The 17905-nt window shown below is 43.8% G+C and overlaps 1 protein-coding gene across 2 annotated transcripts; it reads right to left on the reverse strand.

Annotated features, from left to right (window-relative positions):
- Window positions 1-101: 101 nt before the first annotated feature.
- Window positions 102-15976, reverse strand: LOC121581175 (integrin alpha-6). 2 transcript variants are annotated; one of them, XM_041896594.2, is made up of 25 exons: window positions 15545-15976; window positions 9142-9269; window positions 8924-9003; window positions 8545-8806; window positions 7317-7448; window positions 6358-6571; window positions 5989-6182; window positions 5673-5895; window positions 5444-5533; window positions 5294-5355; window positions 4955-5124; window positions 4611-4748; window positions 4345-4460; window positions 4098-4257; window positions 3904-3987; window positions 3732-3811; window positions 3566-3643; window positions 3315-3417; window positions 3004-3180; window positions 2737-2838; window positions 2533-2643; window positions 2353-2451; window positions 2150-2275; window positions 1914-2012; window positions 1114-1201 (listed from the first exon to the last, which is right to left on the reverse strand). In XM_041896594.2, exons 1-24 carry the CDS (start codon window positions 15724-15726, stop codon window positions 1938-1940), a joined length of 3186 nt encoding a protein of 1061 aa, XP_041752528.1. In that variant the 5' UTR covers window positions 15727-15976; the 3' UTR covers window positions 1114-1201; window positions 1914-1937. The 2 variants fall into 2 exon arrangements, with proteins under 2 accessions (XP_041752527.1, XP_041752528.1); XM_041896593.2 differs by lacking the exon at window positions 1914-2012 and having other exon boundaries at window positions 102-1201; window positions 15545-15974.
- Window positions 15977-17905: the final 1929 nt, after the last annotated feature.

A 17905-nucleotide genomic window follows, 5' to 3' on the forward strand; every position in this document is an offset into this window, starting at 1 on the left:
AACTTCTGACTGTAAAGACTGCATTTTAACATTTAGGTTAAATTTCATTTCCATGGTGTAATAAAAGTAACAAAGTGCACGAAAATGAAAAGAGATGGATGTGACTTTGTAAAAACTTTTATTTAGGAAATCATAGCCATTTTTTCACACGTTACTTTACATTAATGTCAACAGCTGTCACTGGACCAATCCTCCACATTTAGCATTGAATGGGCCCTGCTTAAATACTTACAAAATGCATAATTCTTCACTTCCTTGAAATGATCACTGATTTAATGTGACTGGTTAGAAGAACCACAATATGTAGTTTCTCCACTCTCTCTGCTTCCCTGGTCCATCTCAACAATCGAATACTTATATAAGTTCACAACATTCTCTCTGAGTGGTTTTGGATGGTAAAGTTAGTACATGGATATGTAGATGACATGAAAATAATATAGAAAGATGGGATAGGAAAGGTGTTGATTAGCTGCTGCTATAACTTGATGAAAAATGACCCCAGTGAAATGTGTATAACTGTCCTTATACCCAAATGGTTTGAGATTTGTCAGTGTGATTTGAGGCATCCATCCTTCCATTTCTTGAAAAATACTCATTGTGAAAAAGTCTTTGGCCAGTGGAGTACTTTGTAGTTAACATTCTCCTCATATAATAAATACACAATTCTTCAAAATATACAAAATTTATAAAACACTCCAGCCTGTCCCATAAGTGTACATTTACAAAACAATGTCCAGAGCTTTGAAAGAGTGACAACTGGGATTCTTGACCCAAAATGTGCAAGAACACACAAAAATCTTCTCTCTGTCCAGTGATCAACATGGATGTCACTATCAAGATAAAATCAGACAAGATAATACTTAATTGATCCCCAAAAAGGGACAATTTGATGAAGTGTTATTTTACCTTATCTAACCTGCTATTGTAGGATCACCATCTGTCCTTAAAGTACACAAATAAAGCTGTTCTACAATCCTTTTTTTATGTCCACACTGGAGTGAGGCCTTGGAATAGTCAGATGAATGTCTGTGGGAATGGGAGCTCCAACATTCCGCCATTGTTAAGAGTAACTCTCGTTCTCATTCCAGCTCGTTATCCAGGCTTTCTTTTCCAGGCTTTCCAGTTTCTCCTCCTTTTTAATCCGCACTGCATTATAACTGGGAACGCTGTCGTCGTACTTTGAGCGTTTGAAAAACCCACACTGTTGGAAAAAAACAGCACATAGAAATCAGTAACCATCATTTTTTAACCTCTCAACAACATAAAAGGAATAGTTCACCCTCACATCAAACTATGAAAAGTCTAACACTGTTTGATTTTGGGGTGAACTATCCCTTTAAGGGCAGAGATGTGAGTGAGGCTCTTGAACAGTAGGAGGCGATATAGAGCCATCGGTGGTCCTACATGCAGAAAGCTGTAATGTAGCAACGCCCCTATAAACCAGGCTGAAAGAAAACCATGTAAGAACCTTCAGAGAGGAAGTGCTTGAAGTTCCAATGGCAACCACGGAAGCAGAAACCAGAGACAGAGAGAGATGAAGACCACAAGGATCTAACCCAGAAGGTCTTTGGAGCGATAGGAGAACAGTTCATAAACTTGGCATAATGATTTTCAACCAAAGTAAGCATTCATCCCACATGGCCATGCATGTAAACCGTCCATAACAGTTAGAAAGATGGACATTTCCAAGCAGAACCTTGAAGTGCTTTCTACAGCAACCTGTCAGCTGAGCTCTTAACATTTCATTCCATCCATTCCATCATCATAGCATTGCATTTGATTTCGTAGCTCTGAGCCCCTTTACTGCTTGTTCATTAGCGAAAGCATTTCCCCCTTCAGCGAGAGTTAGTCTGCCGCTGTGCCACTGTGCCCATCCATCCTCTGTGCCCCCAGGCATGTATAGATGTGTTTACCCCAGAGACAGCGTCTCTCTCTCTTTACGCGTCAGAAGACGTCAGTCTCTCTTTGTCAGAGGGTGGCGCATTGTCTTTCTTTTTCCCGAAGAAACCACACTAAAGAGAAGCAATTGCATTAGTGTGTGTGTGTGTGTGTGTGTGTGTGTGTGTACAAGTGCACGTGTGTGTATTCATACTGTATATACTGTAAACAGTGACACTGTGTACATTTATCTGTTCTCTTCTAGTCTTACCTTCCACAGCAGGAAGACCAGCAGGCCGAGCAGCAGCAGCCCTAACAAGATGGCTACCAGGATGATCCACCATGGGAGTCCTCCGTACTGAGCCACACGATGCTCTGGGAACACCGTCACTCTCACCTGAGAAAGACAACATCAATAGAAAGTCAAAGAAAGTGACATTTGTTTGTGTTTGAAATGTGAAACTGATCAAGTACCTGTGTCTCTGCGTTCTTAAGGACCATGTTTTTAGCAGTGCCGTCCACTCTGAGAGAGGCTTTCACTATCACGTCCAGATAGTTCAGCTTGGAGTGCTCCTGTTGTGAAACACATAGGGAGGTGAGAGTGGACAGGACATTGAGGTGCAGTCAAATATCAGAGGGAGGTGTGTGTCTTACCTCCAGGAATGTGCTGTTCCAGAGGCGAGATCTGAGCAGGATGACTGCATTACTGTCCAGGCCCTGAAGGGAGCAGCGAATCTCCACACACTTTGCCCCGTCCTCACACGACTGTAACACACACACCATGTTACAGTATAGCTCGTATACGACTAATAACACAAGATTTAAACATTGATAAACTGGGAGAGAAGGTTGTGTTACCAGAGTAGTGTATTTCCTCTTGTCAGTCAGTAGTGCGATGGTTCCCTCCTTAGGTTTGTCTGTCTCCACTATGGCTCGTCTTCTCCTGGTGCTGCTCGGCTCCTAAACAGAGTGTAACAGAAGGTAATTTGGAACAAACATTCCCTTGGTAAGAACCTTTCGAGCACCTTACAACAGAGGTAACTGTATTGGGACTGTTAGTTTGTTTGCCTCGGGACCACAAATGTCCAAGGAGTTTGGAGTTTGACCGCTGCAGTGTTTCCTAACCTCTTTGACAGTGAGTGGGTTGATCTCTCTCTCAGGGGAGCAGGTGATCTGTTCCAGACCTCTGGAGTCGATCTTCATGAGGTACAGGATCCACTTGCCCTCCACCGTCTCCTTTGGCCAATTGATGATCAGGGCGGCGCTGCCATATGTCTTCAGGGGCTTCCCCAGGTTGATCACCTGTCAATCAAAAGGCAGTCAAAGGACAGGTGAGTTCAGTTTATAGTGAAATACGAATGCACCTGTTTGATATGAACGTGCCTGTATGATAATGATGTCGTTATTCCTGAAACTAACCAAATAAAAAGGCTTACCCTGAACTCGAACTCGATGGGGCTGCCGATGTCTCCTTCTGACTTCATGGCGCTCTCACCTTTTACCTCTCCAGTAAAGTAGACCTGGGAGGGCTTGGCCACTCTGGAGAAACAAGAAACACAGTGTGAGCACAAACACAAACATCGTCATGCTGATGCTCCGATGCTGGGAGGTGTGACAACACATTTGGTTCTCACGTGTAAAAGCACATTAAATCACATTAAGCAGCTGGCAAATAATATTGTTTTACCCTGTGAGGGACAGCAGCAGCTCGATCACCACTTTGGCCTTGGCCTTGACTCTGTCCACGTTTTGCTGGTCACTCGTCCTGAAAGGTCAGAGGTCAAATCAGCACTGTTGGTCAAACGTAGCTGTTCAGTATCTCATCCTAGAGGGAGGTGGGAGTGTATACTCACGTCTCCAGCTTCAAGTCTATCTCCAGCTCTGTGGTGTTCAGAGAGATGCCTGCTGTGCTCAGGATGATGTAGAACATCGCCTAAACACACAGAGAGATATGTTAGCATACACACGCGCACACACACACACATGCTTTAGCTAGTGATCGTGATCAGCCTTGGTGTCTCTCACCTCTGAGCCTTGCTTGAAGGGGTTCCCCAGCTCACAGTCTGCCTGAGAGCCATTTTTATTGGCCACACAGATCACCTGCTTGTCCTGTAATCAACAACAGCCAATCACAACTCAGTACCAGTCTGAAAAATGGAAGAGGGGAAGGAAAGATGGCGTGAGAGAGAGAGTAATAGAAGAGGAGAGGTGTAACTTACTGCGTTGGGTGCAGAGCGGGAGGCAGAGTAGGAGAGAGAGGGGGGGAAGGAGGCAACCAATGCCGCCTCATGAGCATCATCTCCATTCTGATTGGTCACTGTGATCTCCAGGGCGATATCCTTCTGGTCGCTAAGGGAGACTACTGGCACCCCATTCTCCCTTCAAGGACACCAGCAGATTATGTCAGCATTGATTACATTCACCCAGGTGTTGGTTAGGTGACACAGGTTTAGGTGTTATACTCACACAGGTAGTGGATGGAAGACGTCCTTGTTGGGTTCTCTGTAGCAGAAGCGATGCTGGAGCTGTAGGTTACTCTGACACACATTATCACTGCCACAGCCCTCCTTCAGGAAACTCACCTACGCACACAGGGAACAACATGCTGACCAGACAAACTCATCCTAGATCGGAGGGAACAGGCTTAGCGCAGGCCACAGTTGTAAATCTCCGTCACATACGTGACCCAAAGCTGGCCAATAGGAAACTGTGTTACGGTTGTTATTGGTTACCTCAGCGCGGGCCGTGATAGGGTCATTGGAGTCGAGGATGGGCGCGAGCTCTGGGAGCGCTCTTCTTTTCCTTTTGGAGTTCTGTATCTCCACGGTAACCTCGATGGGGATTCCCCTGAGCTTGTCCTTAATGTTCTCCTGTAGGAGACAGACACACAGAGTACAGATAAGAGATACATGTTACTGACTTATGTATCACTGGCAAAGGATAGAGGAGACTGATTATTGTCCATATTTCACCTGCAATGTTGGTGAAAGACTGTCTTGAAATATCTATATTTTTCTTTCCCATTCCTCTTTCTTACTGTTAGCAGTGTCACTATATGCGAGTTGTGATCTAGTACCTGTAGTGTGAGTTTGGCGGTGATACACTCCGCCTTGCCCTGTCCACTGAGGGTGAGAACACCGGTGGACTGGTAGTCGTTGATGTCGCTGGAACGCGTAGAAAAGATCACTCTGGGAGGAAGACCCTTCTTTCTACGCTCCGCCTCCACCTCAAAGGAGTAGGCCACCGCTGTGGAGGGGAGAGAGAAAGAAAGAGAGCGAAAGAGAGAGAGAGGGGGAAGAGAGCAGAGAGAGAGGTAGACAAAGAGGGGGACAGTTACTATTACGTACTGATCTAAGGCATAAAAAGCCCATTGAAGAAATTGAGACAAATCATAACACAGAAGGTGTTGTCTTACTCAGTCTGGGGCTGTAGGATTTAGGTTTGGCTGTGTAGGAGAAACAGGCCTCTACCTCCAAGCTGGGAACACATCAAGTCATTTGTATTTATGAATATGGCTTAAATGGTTGATACATTTCCATATTCTGCAATTAAACAGCACACTCACCAGATGCTGTTGCCACAGTTCTTCTTAGTCAGATCGATCTCCTTTGGCGTTGTCTTGACAACCTTCTGGATGCTAATGACTGGCCGAGTCCTGGAGTGACATCATAGGGTCAAAGGTTTAAAGGTCAAGAAAGTGGCAAAAAAATAGGTATTAACAAATGCAATGTATAAATGTATAAACAAAACATTGTGGGGTAGATTACTAATAGATTACTAATTGCCATGGTTACCTGTAGACAAACACAGAGTCGGAGAGAGATCCTACAGCCAGGTCTGGGTACGAGTTCCTGTCCAGGTCCATGTTACCAGCTAGAGAATAACCAAACAACTTTGTCCGCGATGACACCCCTGACAACACTTGTGCAGGTTTGATGTTGATGCCCTGAGCTGAGCCGTGGTAGATGTATACTTTCCCTGCCCCATTATCATAATAGGGTGCTCCCACAGCAATGTCTGACAGAGAGAGAGAGTCAGGATTACACACTGTCTACACACACACAAAGGCAAAGACAGACATATGAATACATACACACACACGCCCCTTACCCTGATAGCCATCCAGGTTGAGATCTCCCAGGTTTTCTACAGCCAGTCCAAACATGGAGTCCTGAGGTCCATCTATCCTGGTGGGCGTGACCTTACTCCAGACTCCACCCTTGTTAATGTAGGCGTAAATAGCCCCGCCCACCTCCCCGTCCTTCTCAAAAAACTGAGGGGCTCCCACCACAATATCCTGCCACCTAGAGCCAGGGAGACAGAAAGGGAGCGAGAAATGACTGAGAAACAGAGAGAGGCTCAAACAATGATATCCTCCCATGTGGAAAGAAACTGCCTTTGATGGAAAGGTGGACATGCAGTGTATAGATTTGCCTCATTGATGATCGGGAGAAAAAATGAGAGAAAAGAGAGACGTACCCGTCTCCAGTCAGATCCACCACAGCGAGGTCGTAGCCGAATGATGAGGCTAGCCCCTCCCCTTCCAGGATGTACTCTGGTGACAACATGGTGGACGCCTCAGACTCCTTCTTTAGCAACACCACTGCCCCACTGTGATTGGCTCTCGGGGCCCCGGCAACCACGGTCAGCTGACCCTTCTTAGTGATGGCCTTCCCCGAGTCCAGAGAGAAGCCTGATAAGAGAAACATAATTAATCATTCAATCAATGAATTAATCCATCAGTCAATGTACTCTATGGCCACATAAATACCGACATGCTTCAGGTGAGGAGCTGGTGCTTCACTAAATGTCTGATGCACTGCACAGATATAGATGGAACACTGACTGACTATGGATGTAGCTAGACAAAAAAAAAATACATATATATATATGTTTTACTGACCATGCATGACACAACACGAAGGTACCAAATCAAACAGAAACACTAACAAACAGCACCTGGACTTGGCATCACACCAACACATTCCCAAAACATGAATGATCTCATCAACATGCTGCATTCGGCCAAAGCTAGGTGTTGTACAGATTCACTGATCTCTCCATAATATGGATCTATTCAAGCCCAGTTGGTTGGAAGTTGAGGTGATTTATAGATCTGATCATCTACATAACACCTAGCTCAGGCTGATCCTCATGACGAGCACAATGTTTCACTGTGCATGATGATAACTAGTGCACAGAGTGATATGATTGGCTGTGGAGAGCATGATGTCATCACGCAGGAAGTCTTACAAACCTAAACCTAAATAGCTGTTGGCCGTTACATCGGTCTCCATAGCAATCTGAGGAGGAAGTGACTTGTACACAAACTGTTCAACACATGAGCTGGACACAGTGGTCATGAAGAGCACACCTGGACACACATAGAGGAGGGCGAGAGAGAGGAATGAGGGATGAAAGAGTTTAGATGTACCTACCCAAGTAACTGTTAGCGGGCACAGGGACCAGGTCTGGGTCTAACCGGTTCTCATCGCCCACCTCATAGGGCCCGTCGTCATAGAAACCCATCTCCAACAGAGTGCTGTTCTTCTGCTCTACTCTCACCACACCTGGAGAGATGGAATGGAAAATGGAGGGATGAGGGATGGGGAGTGAGGAAGTGAAGAAGGGGAAAATGGAGATGAGAAGATGAGGACAAAAATCTCAACACAAATAATGAATGGAAAAACAGTAACTTAAAAACATGACAAAAACAATACATTCAAACAAAAAAACAAAAACAAACATTCTCATGAGATGATTGTTTTTGGGGAAAAGTAATGTACAAGATGACATGACACTAATCTAAATTAAACATTTTATCATTGTGGTTTTGCTACCACTAGAGGTCACAGTGGTTCATAGATTTGAGCATCAGCTGATGAGAGAGGAAGGGGCCATGTAGACTATGCTAATCTAATCTACCTAACGCTGACATTGGCCTAACCCTGACCTTATCCCCTAACCTTACCCTGACCCCTAACCCTGCCATTTAACCCCTGAGCCAGACCTGAAAGGATGAGATGGGTGTATGAACTACAAAAATCTCTGAAGCTGGAGACACTTATCTCCCTCATTAACTTTAAGCATCAGTTGTTAGAGCAGCTTACCGATCACTGTCCCTGTACACAGCCCATCTGTAATTAGCCCACCCAACTACCTCATACCCATATTGTTATTTACATTGTTATTTATTTTGCTCATTTGCACCCCAGTATCTCAATTTGCACATCATCTTTTGCACATCTATCACTCCAGTGTTAATACTAAATTGTAATTATTTTGCACTATGGCCTACCTATTGCCTTACCTCCATAACTTACTACATTTGCACACACTGTATATAGATATTCTATTTTCTATTGTGTTATTGACTGTACGTTTTTGTTTATTCCATATGTAACTCTGTGTTGTTGTTGTTGTTGTTTTTAATCGCACTGCTTTGCTTTATCTTGGCCAGGTCGCAGTTGTAAATGAGAACTTGTTCTCAACTGGCTTACCTGGTTAAATAAAGGTTAAATTAAAAAAAATTAAAAAAAATGCAACCTGGTACATCTACCCCTCTGGTAGCAGTTCCCGTATTATTGACACCAATCTGATCCTTTCAGATAAATGACAAGTGTTTGATTTCAGGCATACACACTCACACTCTCACTCTCCACCTACCTTTCCAGTTGTATGCTCCAGGAGCGCCAAATACCAGGTAGTGATAGTCCCTTGTGAAGGTGGCAGACAGACCCTGTTGGCATGAACCAAACCTCTCATGCCCACGTGCCCGCCCCTCACAGAACCTCCAGTTCCCTCCATCCTCATCAGACAGGGCATCGATGGTCAGGTCCTGGCTCAGCACGTAACACCGCCCTGTGATGTCACGAGACTCCTGGGCCGTGTTCACAAACAGACGCCGCTGGTAGCGGTGGGCACACGTCTGGAGAGAGAGAGGAGAGGGATTGGTTAGCAAAGCTGTCAGTCAAGTCAATAATTTAAACGCACGTACGCATGTGCACGCACACACGCACATACACATGCACATGCACACACTTACCACAATCTTTCCTCCTGGTCCCTGGCTGTTCACTGTTACTCCCATCCACTGGTTCTCCTTACTCTCGGTTTTCAAGTCCTCTACACACACAAAATCATCAAATCTTGATCAAATGCTTAATATCTAGTGATTGCTAACAGACCATTCCCTTATAAGGACTTGTGTGGACAGATGAAGACAGAAAATATGTGTGTGCATGTGTTTAGAGGTGAGCTCACCATCGTTGTCGAACTGCACTCGGTTACAGCTGGAGGAAGAGGAAGAGGTGTCACAGTTGTAGAGTCCTCCTGTGATCTTAGCCTTCTGACCTCCCAGAGCTTTGGCCCTTGGAGCACCAACCAGCAACCTGTAACACACACCACAAGGCCATGTTTGAACACAGGAAACCAACACACACACACACCACACACACAAACACACACACACATGAGAACACTGACAGCAATTTTACAACATGACTGGTACACACATCACTCCCTGTCCTTGTCCTACCCACATTTTACAAAGAGGTCATCATACAAACCACCACCACACAACCATTATAAGAGGAAGCTACAGTCAGTGAGCCAGTTGATCTGTCCCAATTTGGAGTCCTACACTTTGACACCTGTGAGAATCTTGACCGGCCTGTCAGCAGCCCTCGCCACTCTCCTCTCACTTTCCCTCTGAGTCACACAACATCTCCTTTTCAACAGAGAACATCAGAGAATGTCTCACACACACACGCACCATGCACGCACTCAACCAAACCGCTGTTCCCATGACCTGCCCCAACCCCCACCCTCTCCAGCACCCCTCAGACAAAGAGCTCTTTCATGATTGGACAGAACTGAGACTCAGCGATAACATTCATCCACAAAGGAAAAGTGGACTGGAGACACACACATACACACACACACACACACTCCAGGGAGGGGCCACACTCACGCACGCACACACACACACACTGGATGTCTTTATGGAACCACAGACAAGAGGGGCTCTTAGAGAGGGGTCACAGCCACCACACCCCAGTACCCACGATGCATTACTCAAGGTTCCACACAGCAGCATATCAAAGTTCCCCATCACTGAGGCTGTCTCTCTGTGTGTGTGCGTGTGTGTGTGTGTGTGTGTGTGTGTGTGTGTGTGTGTGTGTGTGTGTGTGTGTGTGTGTTCTTGATGACAATCATCAGTCATGAAATGAACTGAACCTTTGTTCAATGCATAGAAATGCATAGAAATGCTTAATGCCTTGTCGTACAAATCACATGGTTTTAGTACAGGCCTGTTTTACCTTTATTTTACCTTTAAATATGCTGTGTTTTTGTGATAGGCCATTTGTCATGTTCAGTTTGCATTGATTGTTATGTGGGTCACAATACACTTGAACTTGACCTTGAAAAACTCTCATCCAAGGGTCTCTCATCAAAGGGTAAAATGTGTAGCCATACTAGATTGATTTCTATGCTTTAAGTACTTGATGAGATTAAGAAAACCCCACCTGTTTTGAAACACAACTCGTATTCATACCTATATGGGTGAACAGAGGTATATTTGGGGTCAAGGGGCTTTTAATGTGATGAACTCATTAAGCGAGAGAAAGAGAGCGATAGGAGAGAGAGACAGGAAAAAGAGAGAGGGAGAGAGCCATGTGGGTGTTGACTCCTCTGGGTCTCAATGGAAATGTCCCAGAGTGGAGAGAGCAAGTGGAGGGAGGGAGAGAATAAAAGTGAGTGAAAATAAATGAATAGAATTGTGCCCAGGTAATTAAACGACGGCTCCCACACTGATCTGAGAACAATGAGCATCCTTGGTGTTGCCCCCTGCCATACATACACGTACACGCACCTGCACTAACACTAACAGGAAGTCAGGAGAATAGGCGGAAGGAAGAGGTTTCCCCTTAGCCACGCCAACACTGTCGTTTGGGAAACCCTGTGGTCACTGGGTTCAGACTACACTCAAGGTACAAGTTGCCACTTAACACAGATCTAGGATCACATTACCCTCCTCAAATCCGAACCTAAAACATTAGGGGATGAGAAAAGATCTGACCCTGCATCACTGGTTAGGAACAACATGTACCTACTCCTCAGACTACGGGAGACAGTTAACAGGAACCACCAACACTGTACATTATGGTTTATAACTACAAAGATAAACAGAGTGCAATTACCCAGTTATACACAGTAACTGCAGTAAAGGTATCTGAAACAATGTTTGAATTGTACGTGGTCTCAATTGTTCATTAATGTCTGTGCAATGTAACGCGTGCGTAGCCCATTACTCTGTAGCCTGCCACTGGTAGCGAGAGGGAGACAGGGAGCGTGAAGAGAGGGAGGGTGTATTGTTCTACTGATAATGGCTAACAACACAGCTGCTTTTCCAATCATTCACCACATGTAGAGGAAGTAACAGTAGAGAATCAAATCCACAGGAAGGACAAAGACAAACATTCAGTCTGTGGTGTGCGTGTGCGTGCGTGTGTGTGTTAGGGTTAGGTTAAGGGTTAGGGATAGGGTTAGGGGAAATAGGACTTTTTAATGGTCAAACATTTTTACTCCCCCAAAAATAAAGTTGTGTGTGTGTGTGTGTGTGTGAACAAAAACAGCAAAGAGAAACAGAGAAACAGCCATTCTCTCTCTTTTCAAGCACACACACACAAACACACAACGAGGCCAAACAGCCTACAGCAGAAAGAAACAGAGAAACACCAAATCGAGGAACAGCTTCTGTGTAAACAGCTCGCTGCATGTATGCACCACCCCATCTTGTTACCAAGCAACAATGGATCAACTTCAATGAAACTTTCAGCACATTTCAGTTCTAAATGGATTCCAGAACATTTTACAGAACCCTAATGAATTCCAGAACTCTGACATTTTAACGCCAAGTTCTCTTTGCTCCTTGTCAGGACAGATATAAACCCAGGGTTGTATTAATTAGTGTACACCATAACAAAACGTTTTGTGCTTCTTATTGGACAAGTTTGGGTAGTCCCTCCCTGTTTCAGTCCGTTTTCTTCCATTTGGTACCTAGTACCAGGTCTGTGTGGGAGACAGACAGCGGGGGTTGAGTAACTGACGGATTGTGTGTGTTTGGTGCCCAGCTGTAAAGGTGATTTATGCTGTCAGCATTCCTGCAAACATCCCTCCACCACTCCTCAGCTTTGATGTTGGATAACTTGAGCTAACCTGGATCAGCCTGCAGGCAGGAGAGAAAGGGCAGTGTGTGTGTGTGTGTGTGTGTGTGTGTGTGTGTGTGTGTGTGTGTGTGTGTGTGTGTGTGTGTGTGTGTGTGTGTGTGTGTGTGTGTGTGTGTGTGTGTGTGTGTGTGTGTGTGTGTGTGTGCAGAACTTTTGCACATACTGTACATGTATCGTAGTAAAAAAAATCAGTAGCAATAAAATATTTCATTCATTTAGTGCTTTTTCCCAGGACTCTGAACTAACCTTTGAACTCTAACCCTAACTATCCTATCTATCTAGGATCTGACAGATCAAAGACTGTTGCACATAGGAACCTCGCAGCTCTACACACTAGACCTCAAATCAAATCAAATCAAATGGTATTGGACATATTTAGCAGATGTTATTGCGGGTGTAGCGAAATGCTTGTGTTCCTAGCTGCAACAATGCAGTAGCTGCTCCCACTCTGTCTATAGAACATGGTGGAATGGATTCTCACACACACACACTTTGTATCTCTCCCATGTGCTTTCACTAAGACATTCTCTCAACTTCTATCTCACTCTCTTTGTCACAGCTTTCCCTCCTTCCCTCCTCTCTCTTTCTCTTGTTCTTTCAGTAACAATTTATTTATTTCTCTCTCATACAGAGCAGTGCCAACTCTCTGCATACATGCGCTTCAGATCCCCTTGCTCTTCAGCATGTACACACACACACACACACACACACACAGACACACCTGCCCTCACAGACCCGTGCCAAACAGATCCCTCCATCTGCAGGTATCTAAAAAACAAGCACACAAACACATACCTGTGAGGCATGGACTCAGGTTGGCAGAACAGGCGCACCTGTCGGGCGTGGCACAGAGGTATGACTCACCTTTCACACACACCCTAGATTCCGGAAACACTTACAGAGAACACACACGCTCCCAGACAGACACACACACCCAAGCGAACGCCCAGCAGCACAGACAGTAATTTCTGTAATACTGATCTGCTGAGGCAGGCAGCTAAGAAGTGTAGCCTCTGGCAGCACTATTTACTGTATATATCATGATTATGTTATGGCTGCCGAGTTTAGTGTCTTGTACTCTGACTGACATGATTTTACTATACTGTAAAAATGGTGCTGTACATGTTGGGGAAGGGTCCACTCACTTAAGGTCAGTCAATGGTTAACATTGTGCAGAGTAGAAGTGGATTTCAACTCCTGCAGTGCAGTGTGTGCATGTCTGTGTGTTTGTGTGTGTGTCTGCCTGTGTGTGTGTGTCTCCGTGTACACAGTATGTGTGTGTGTGTTTGTGCGTGCATACAGTTTGTTACCAGCCAACAATGTGCCGACTCACACGGACACAGTTACAAAAGACCAAGAATGCCTCATTGCCTTCTATATATCAGTCACCACTTTAACACCACACACACACAGACATCTCTCACTGCTGAATAGGCACACACATACTCTGCTACACTGTACAAATGCACATACACACACAGTCTTGTACAGCTTACCTTGTGGGGACACAAGCTTCAGTCCCATTCAAAATCCAGTCCCAACCCCTAACCCTAACCCTAAACCTAACCAACCCTAGCTCCTAACCCTAACCCTAAAACGAACCCTAACTCCTAACCCTAAACCTAAAGGTCTAGTGTGTAATTCTAACCCTAACACTAATTCTAACCTTAACCCTAAACCCCCTAGAAATAGCATTTGACCTTGTGGGGACTAACAAAATGTCCCCAGTTGGTCCAATTTTTGTTTGTTTACTATTCTTGTGGGGACTTCTGGTCCCCACAAGTATAGTTAAACACGTCTGCACAAACACACACACACTCACACAAAAACACACTATCACTTGGCTGTTCATGCATGCACTGATATCTAAGGCCAGCATTTTACCCATAATGGAGGTTAGGATTTGGGGAAGAGGCTGAGACCTGCTGATTCAGTGTTTATGAGAGACATGTCCTGAGGGCATATGGAACAGAAACAGGCTGTGAGAGTGTGTCCCTGAAAGGTATATGGATTCAGTTCAACTTCCATTTTTGATCACTATATAAACTTCAGTCAGGTTTTCTACATGAGAGAACTCATTGAGGGAATCTCAGGGTATGAAATCTCAACTATAATCTGAACTAGAACATGTTTGTTTCTGTCTCTACCGGCTGACTGTTCACAGGGCTGATGAACAGGTGCCTCTAATATAGACACAGTCTAAAACTGGAACATCAAATTGTGTGTGTGTGTGTTCAGACAAGTTTAGGTCATAACTAAGAATGCCCCCATTACAGAAAGTTACAGACCTGAGACTATAATGACTTCAACCCATAACATTCCAGACCTCGTTAAAAGGGGAGAATCTATTCTAAACACAAATCCATTCCAATGACTCTTTGTCCATAACAGCAGGTCTAGAATCAGTATAGTCATTGAGCACATGATGGTATAAAATGGGTCTGAGGTGCAGACAGCTGATCCTAAGTCAGTAGTTAATTAGATTGTTGAGGGCAGATGAGGTCTAGTCCTGCTGTGCTAAAATGAGCAGGGTGAAATTAGGCATGAGATTAATGGTAAGACTACAGAAGTGTGTCATTTCCTATGGTAGACGGCACATCTTTGGGGGTGTTAGCCAATTGCACACAACATGTCTTTCACTTGGCCAAAAGCCGTTCTAAGAAAAGCAGTTATCTTAGAAGTCAACTAAACTGTCTGGAAATGTTAAGGCTCAGCTGGTTTCAGGTTTCAGACAATGATGTACAGTATATGCTTTTACACCATCTAATGTCACTGTGACCCTGACTAACACAATGGCACAGTCCCTGCTACTACCACGCCCATAGCCTAGGGACTAGGCTAACTTTTACAGTATGTGACCCAAATGACATTCACCATCTACAGTATAGGCTGCTTTACTGTATTTTTGAGGCCTCACAGCATAAGGTGCACATGACACAAGGGCTAATAATAATAATAATAATAGGATATTGAGTACAATAACTCAATTATCCTAACTAGATCTGTGGCCAAGTGAAAACTCCCCAAAGGACATTTCTAGTATAAATCTGTAGAGCAGAGTAAGTGGTTTGGAATCATGTGACTTTCTTTTGCCAAATGCATGACCTATAATGAGATTGGAGGCGCGCACGAATAGGCACGAGCCTGCAAATGGCAGTAAAGCAGTAAAACTCACCAATAATTAACCGGTTACAAAAACATGCAGATTTGAAACGTTAACGAAATTTAGACGATGAAAACAACCGAAATCGGAGTTAATAAACTCGTTAAAATGTTTCCCGAATAAATGTAAGAATGATGTTGGGCCAAGAAACTTTTGCGAAGAACCTGCGAGCCTTTGAAGTATAGCCTATAGTAGCCTGTTAACCTGTTAAGCGAGGAACTCCGCAACTGAAACAGAAAAATAAATACAAATAAAAAATAGGGACACTTACATTCTTTTTTCCAACGGATTTAACTGCCAATGCATAGCGAGAGAGAAGCCGAAAAGGCTCCCGGGCTCTCCTTTCTTTTCAATAACGTTTTCTGTGTCCAGGTTGAAAGCCGATATATGCGTCCATTCCAGGGTAAAGATAAGCGAAAGATATGAGATGAATTGTATCAATCTCACCCCCATTGCGGCGAAAATGGTTTAATTCTGTGTGACTGAAAATGAACACAGTTATTTCTCCAGGGAACTCAGCCTGTTTGTCCGTGGTATAGAACTCACGCACGAGTTAAGTGATGTCTGACTTTATGCTGGCTATCTCGGGCTTTGGGTAGGATGTTGCCCAATTGAAGCTTGTGCCGCGCCCATCCTACATCTCCACTCTCCCTCCCTCCATATATGTTCTCTTACCTACAGAAGAACATACAGAAGAAGCTAACCTACTTTCAAGGTGAGAAAGAAGCTATACAATTGTAGTTAGGGAGTGGTCGAAATGTACACAATTGTTACCCAGAGGAAAATGGAGGAGGGTCATGCTTTGAACATTTCAGTCAGGGGAGGGTTTAGTATTTGTATAGGCCTAGGCTATACTAAGAGCAATTATAGGAGAAGCACAGGGCAATATTTTTGCGCTGCTGGGATGGTGTATATAAAACTAAGCTACACAGCATTACACACTGCAATGGATAGGCTGTCCCAATCATGAGCCCTGGCCTGCCCTGCTCTTGCTTATGTAAACCCTTTTGTGCTGCCTAAAAAGTGCTGTGCTGTGCTGTGTATGGTGGCACTTCAGGGAGCGAGTCAAAGGCTTCTTCTGAAAATATCTTTTTTAATGTCCTGTTCAGTGGCGAGAGAGAGTGAAGAGGAGGTATGGTGGTAAGCTTGCTACTGCAATAATTGATTTTAATAAAAACGATATGTTTCGTTCCCCATAATGAAGCTATTTATCAGAGTTATTGATAATAAGCCATATTCAAGTAATTTACATAACTTACATGACTATAAAGCGGCAGCCGCGGAGATGGACAGCGCATGGGTGCTGAAAGTAGGATAATTCGAGAAGGCCTAATTCATTTAAACAGTCTTCATTTTAATTTGACTTAAGGCTATTGACAACAAGAGGGCTTTGTGTTGGAGCCTATTTCTTCCTATTCAAGAAATAGGAGGTAGGTAGGCTTACCTGTTTGACAGACTAAATTACAGTCTACTATCGATAGATTTTGTCAGCCAACTCCATCAGTCACCATGCACTCCTTAAATATCTCAGTGTTAGTAAAGGGCTTGGTGTGTTAAGTTAAAACCAGGGCTCTAATTGAGGGGATATGTGAGGGAATTGTGGCTTTTGTTAAAGAAAATGGCTAAAAGCATAGGCCTACCCCTTGTTAGCTTAATATTTAGATTTTTTTTAATGGTTATATAAAGCGATCTATAACAACGCTTTAGTCCGCAATGCTTTATGCTAGAAACAAGCTGTAAAATGCAGGGGCACTCTGCAGGACTCTGATGCATATGGGAAATCTTTGGTTTGTCACTATGACATTCAGAGGCTGTGCTACAACCTATAGCCGAGGAGACAAAAACATGACTTTGCTTGGGAAGTAATGTGTGATTCTTTCACTATTTAACATTTCAACAAGCTATTAAACAACATACTAACTCTAAATCAGTCAGGAGCAAGCCAGGTAGCCTAAGAAGGAAAAAAATGAATTATTTAGCCTATATTATAATTATTTCAAGGCTATAGCCTGCCATTTAAAAAATACATTGTGAATCATTTGTGACATGCTACAGGATGGCAGGAGCGCTCAGCATTTCAACAACACATCAACAACAACACATCAACAACAACACATCAACAACAGCATTTCAACAACATGCCTATACATTTCGCATTTAGGGTGTATAAAATACAATTTAAAAAGAATAATTACTTGGAATTCAATAATAATTCAATGGAAAATGCCTTATTAGACTATACAGTCATTCAGTGCCTTTGAATTCACTTTTAGAAACACGAGTTTGGCCAGTCTTTGGTTTGAGGATCATGTGGTGAGCTATGCATGCCTAGTTTGTTAATTTAGCCTAGCAGATGCTGTTATATTCCCATGCCCTAATCACAGTCAACACAAATCTGTTTTGTAACAACAATATCATGGAATAAAATATAATAATTTTCCTCTGTAGCTCAATTGGTAGAGCACGGCGCTTGTAACGCCAGGGTAGTGGGTTCGATCCCCGGGACCACCCATACGTAAAAATGTATGCGCACATGACTGTAAGTCGTTTTGGATAAAAGCGTCTGCTAAATGGCATATTATTATTATTATTATTAAAATGATAGTTTCACAAATGAAAAGTGTATATAGGC

This window comes from Coregonus clupeaformis, chromosome 14 (genome assembly GCF_020615455.1).
Source record: "Coregonus clupeaformis isolate EN_2021a chromosome 14, ASM2061545v1, whole genome shotgun sequence".
Lineage (NCBI taxonomy): Eukaryota > Metazoa > Chordata > Actinopteri > Salmoniformes > Salmonidae > Coregonus > Coregonus clupeaformis.

Excerpts from the sequence above, each read along its gene's own strand:
- LOC121581175 (XM_041896593.2), bottom strand. The coding sequence starts at position 15,726 with ATGGGGGTGAGATTGATACAATTCATCTCATATCTTTCGCTTATCTTT. Across the intron at positions 4,461-4,610 it reads CTATCACGGCCCGCGCTGAG|GTGAGTTTCCTGAAGGAGGG; the intron begins GTAACCAATAAC and ends CTGTGTGCGTAG. Across the intron at positions 3,988-4,097 it reads CCCGCTCTGCACCCAACGCA|GACAAGCAGGTGATCTGTGT; the intron begins GTAAGTTACACC and ends TGTTGATTACAG.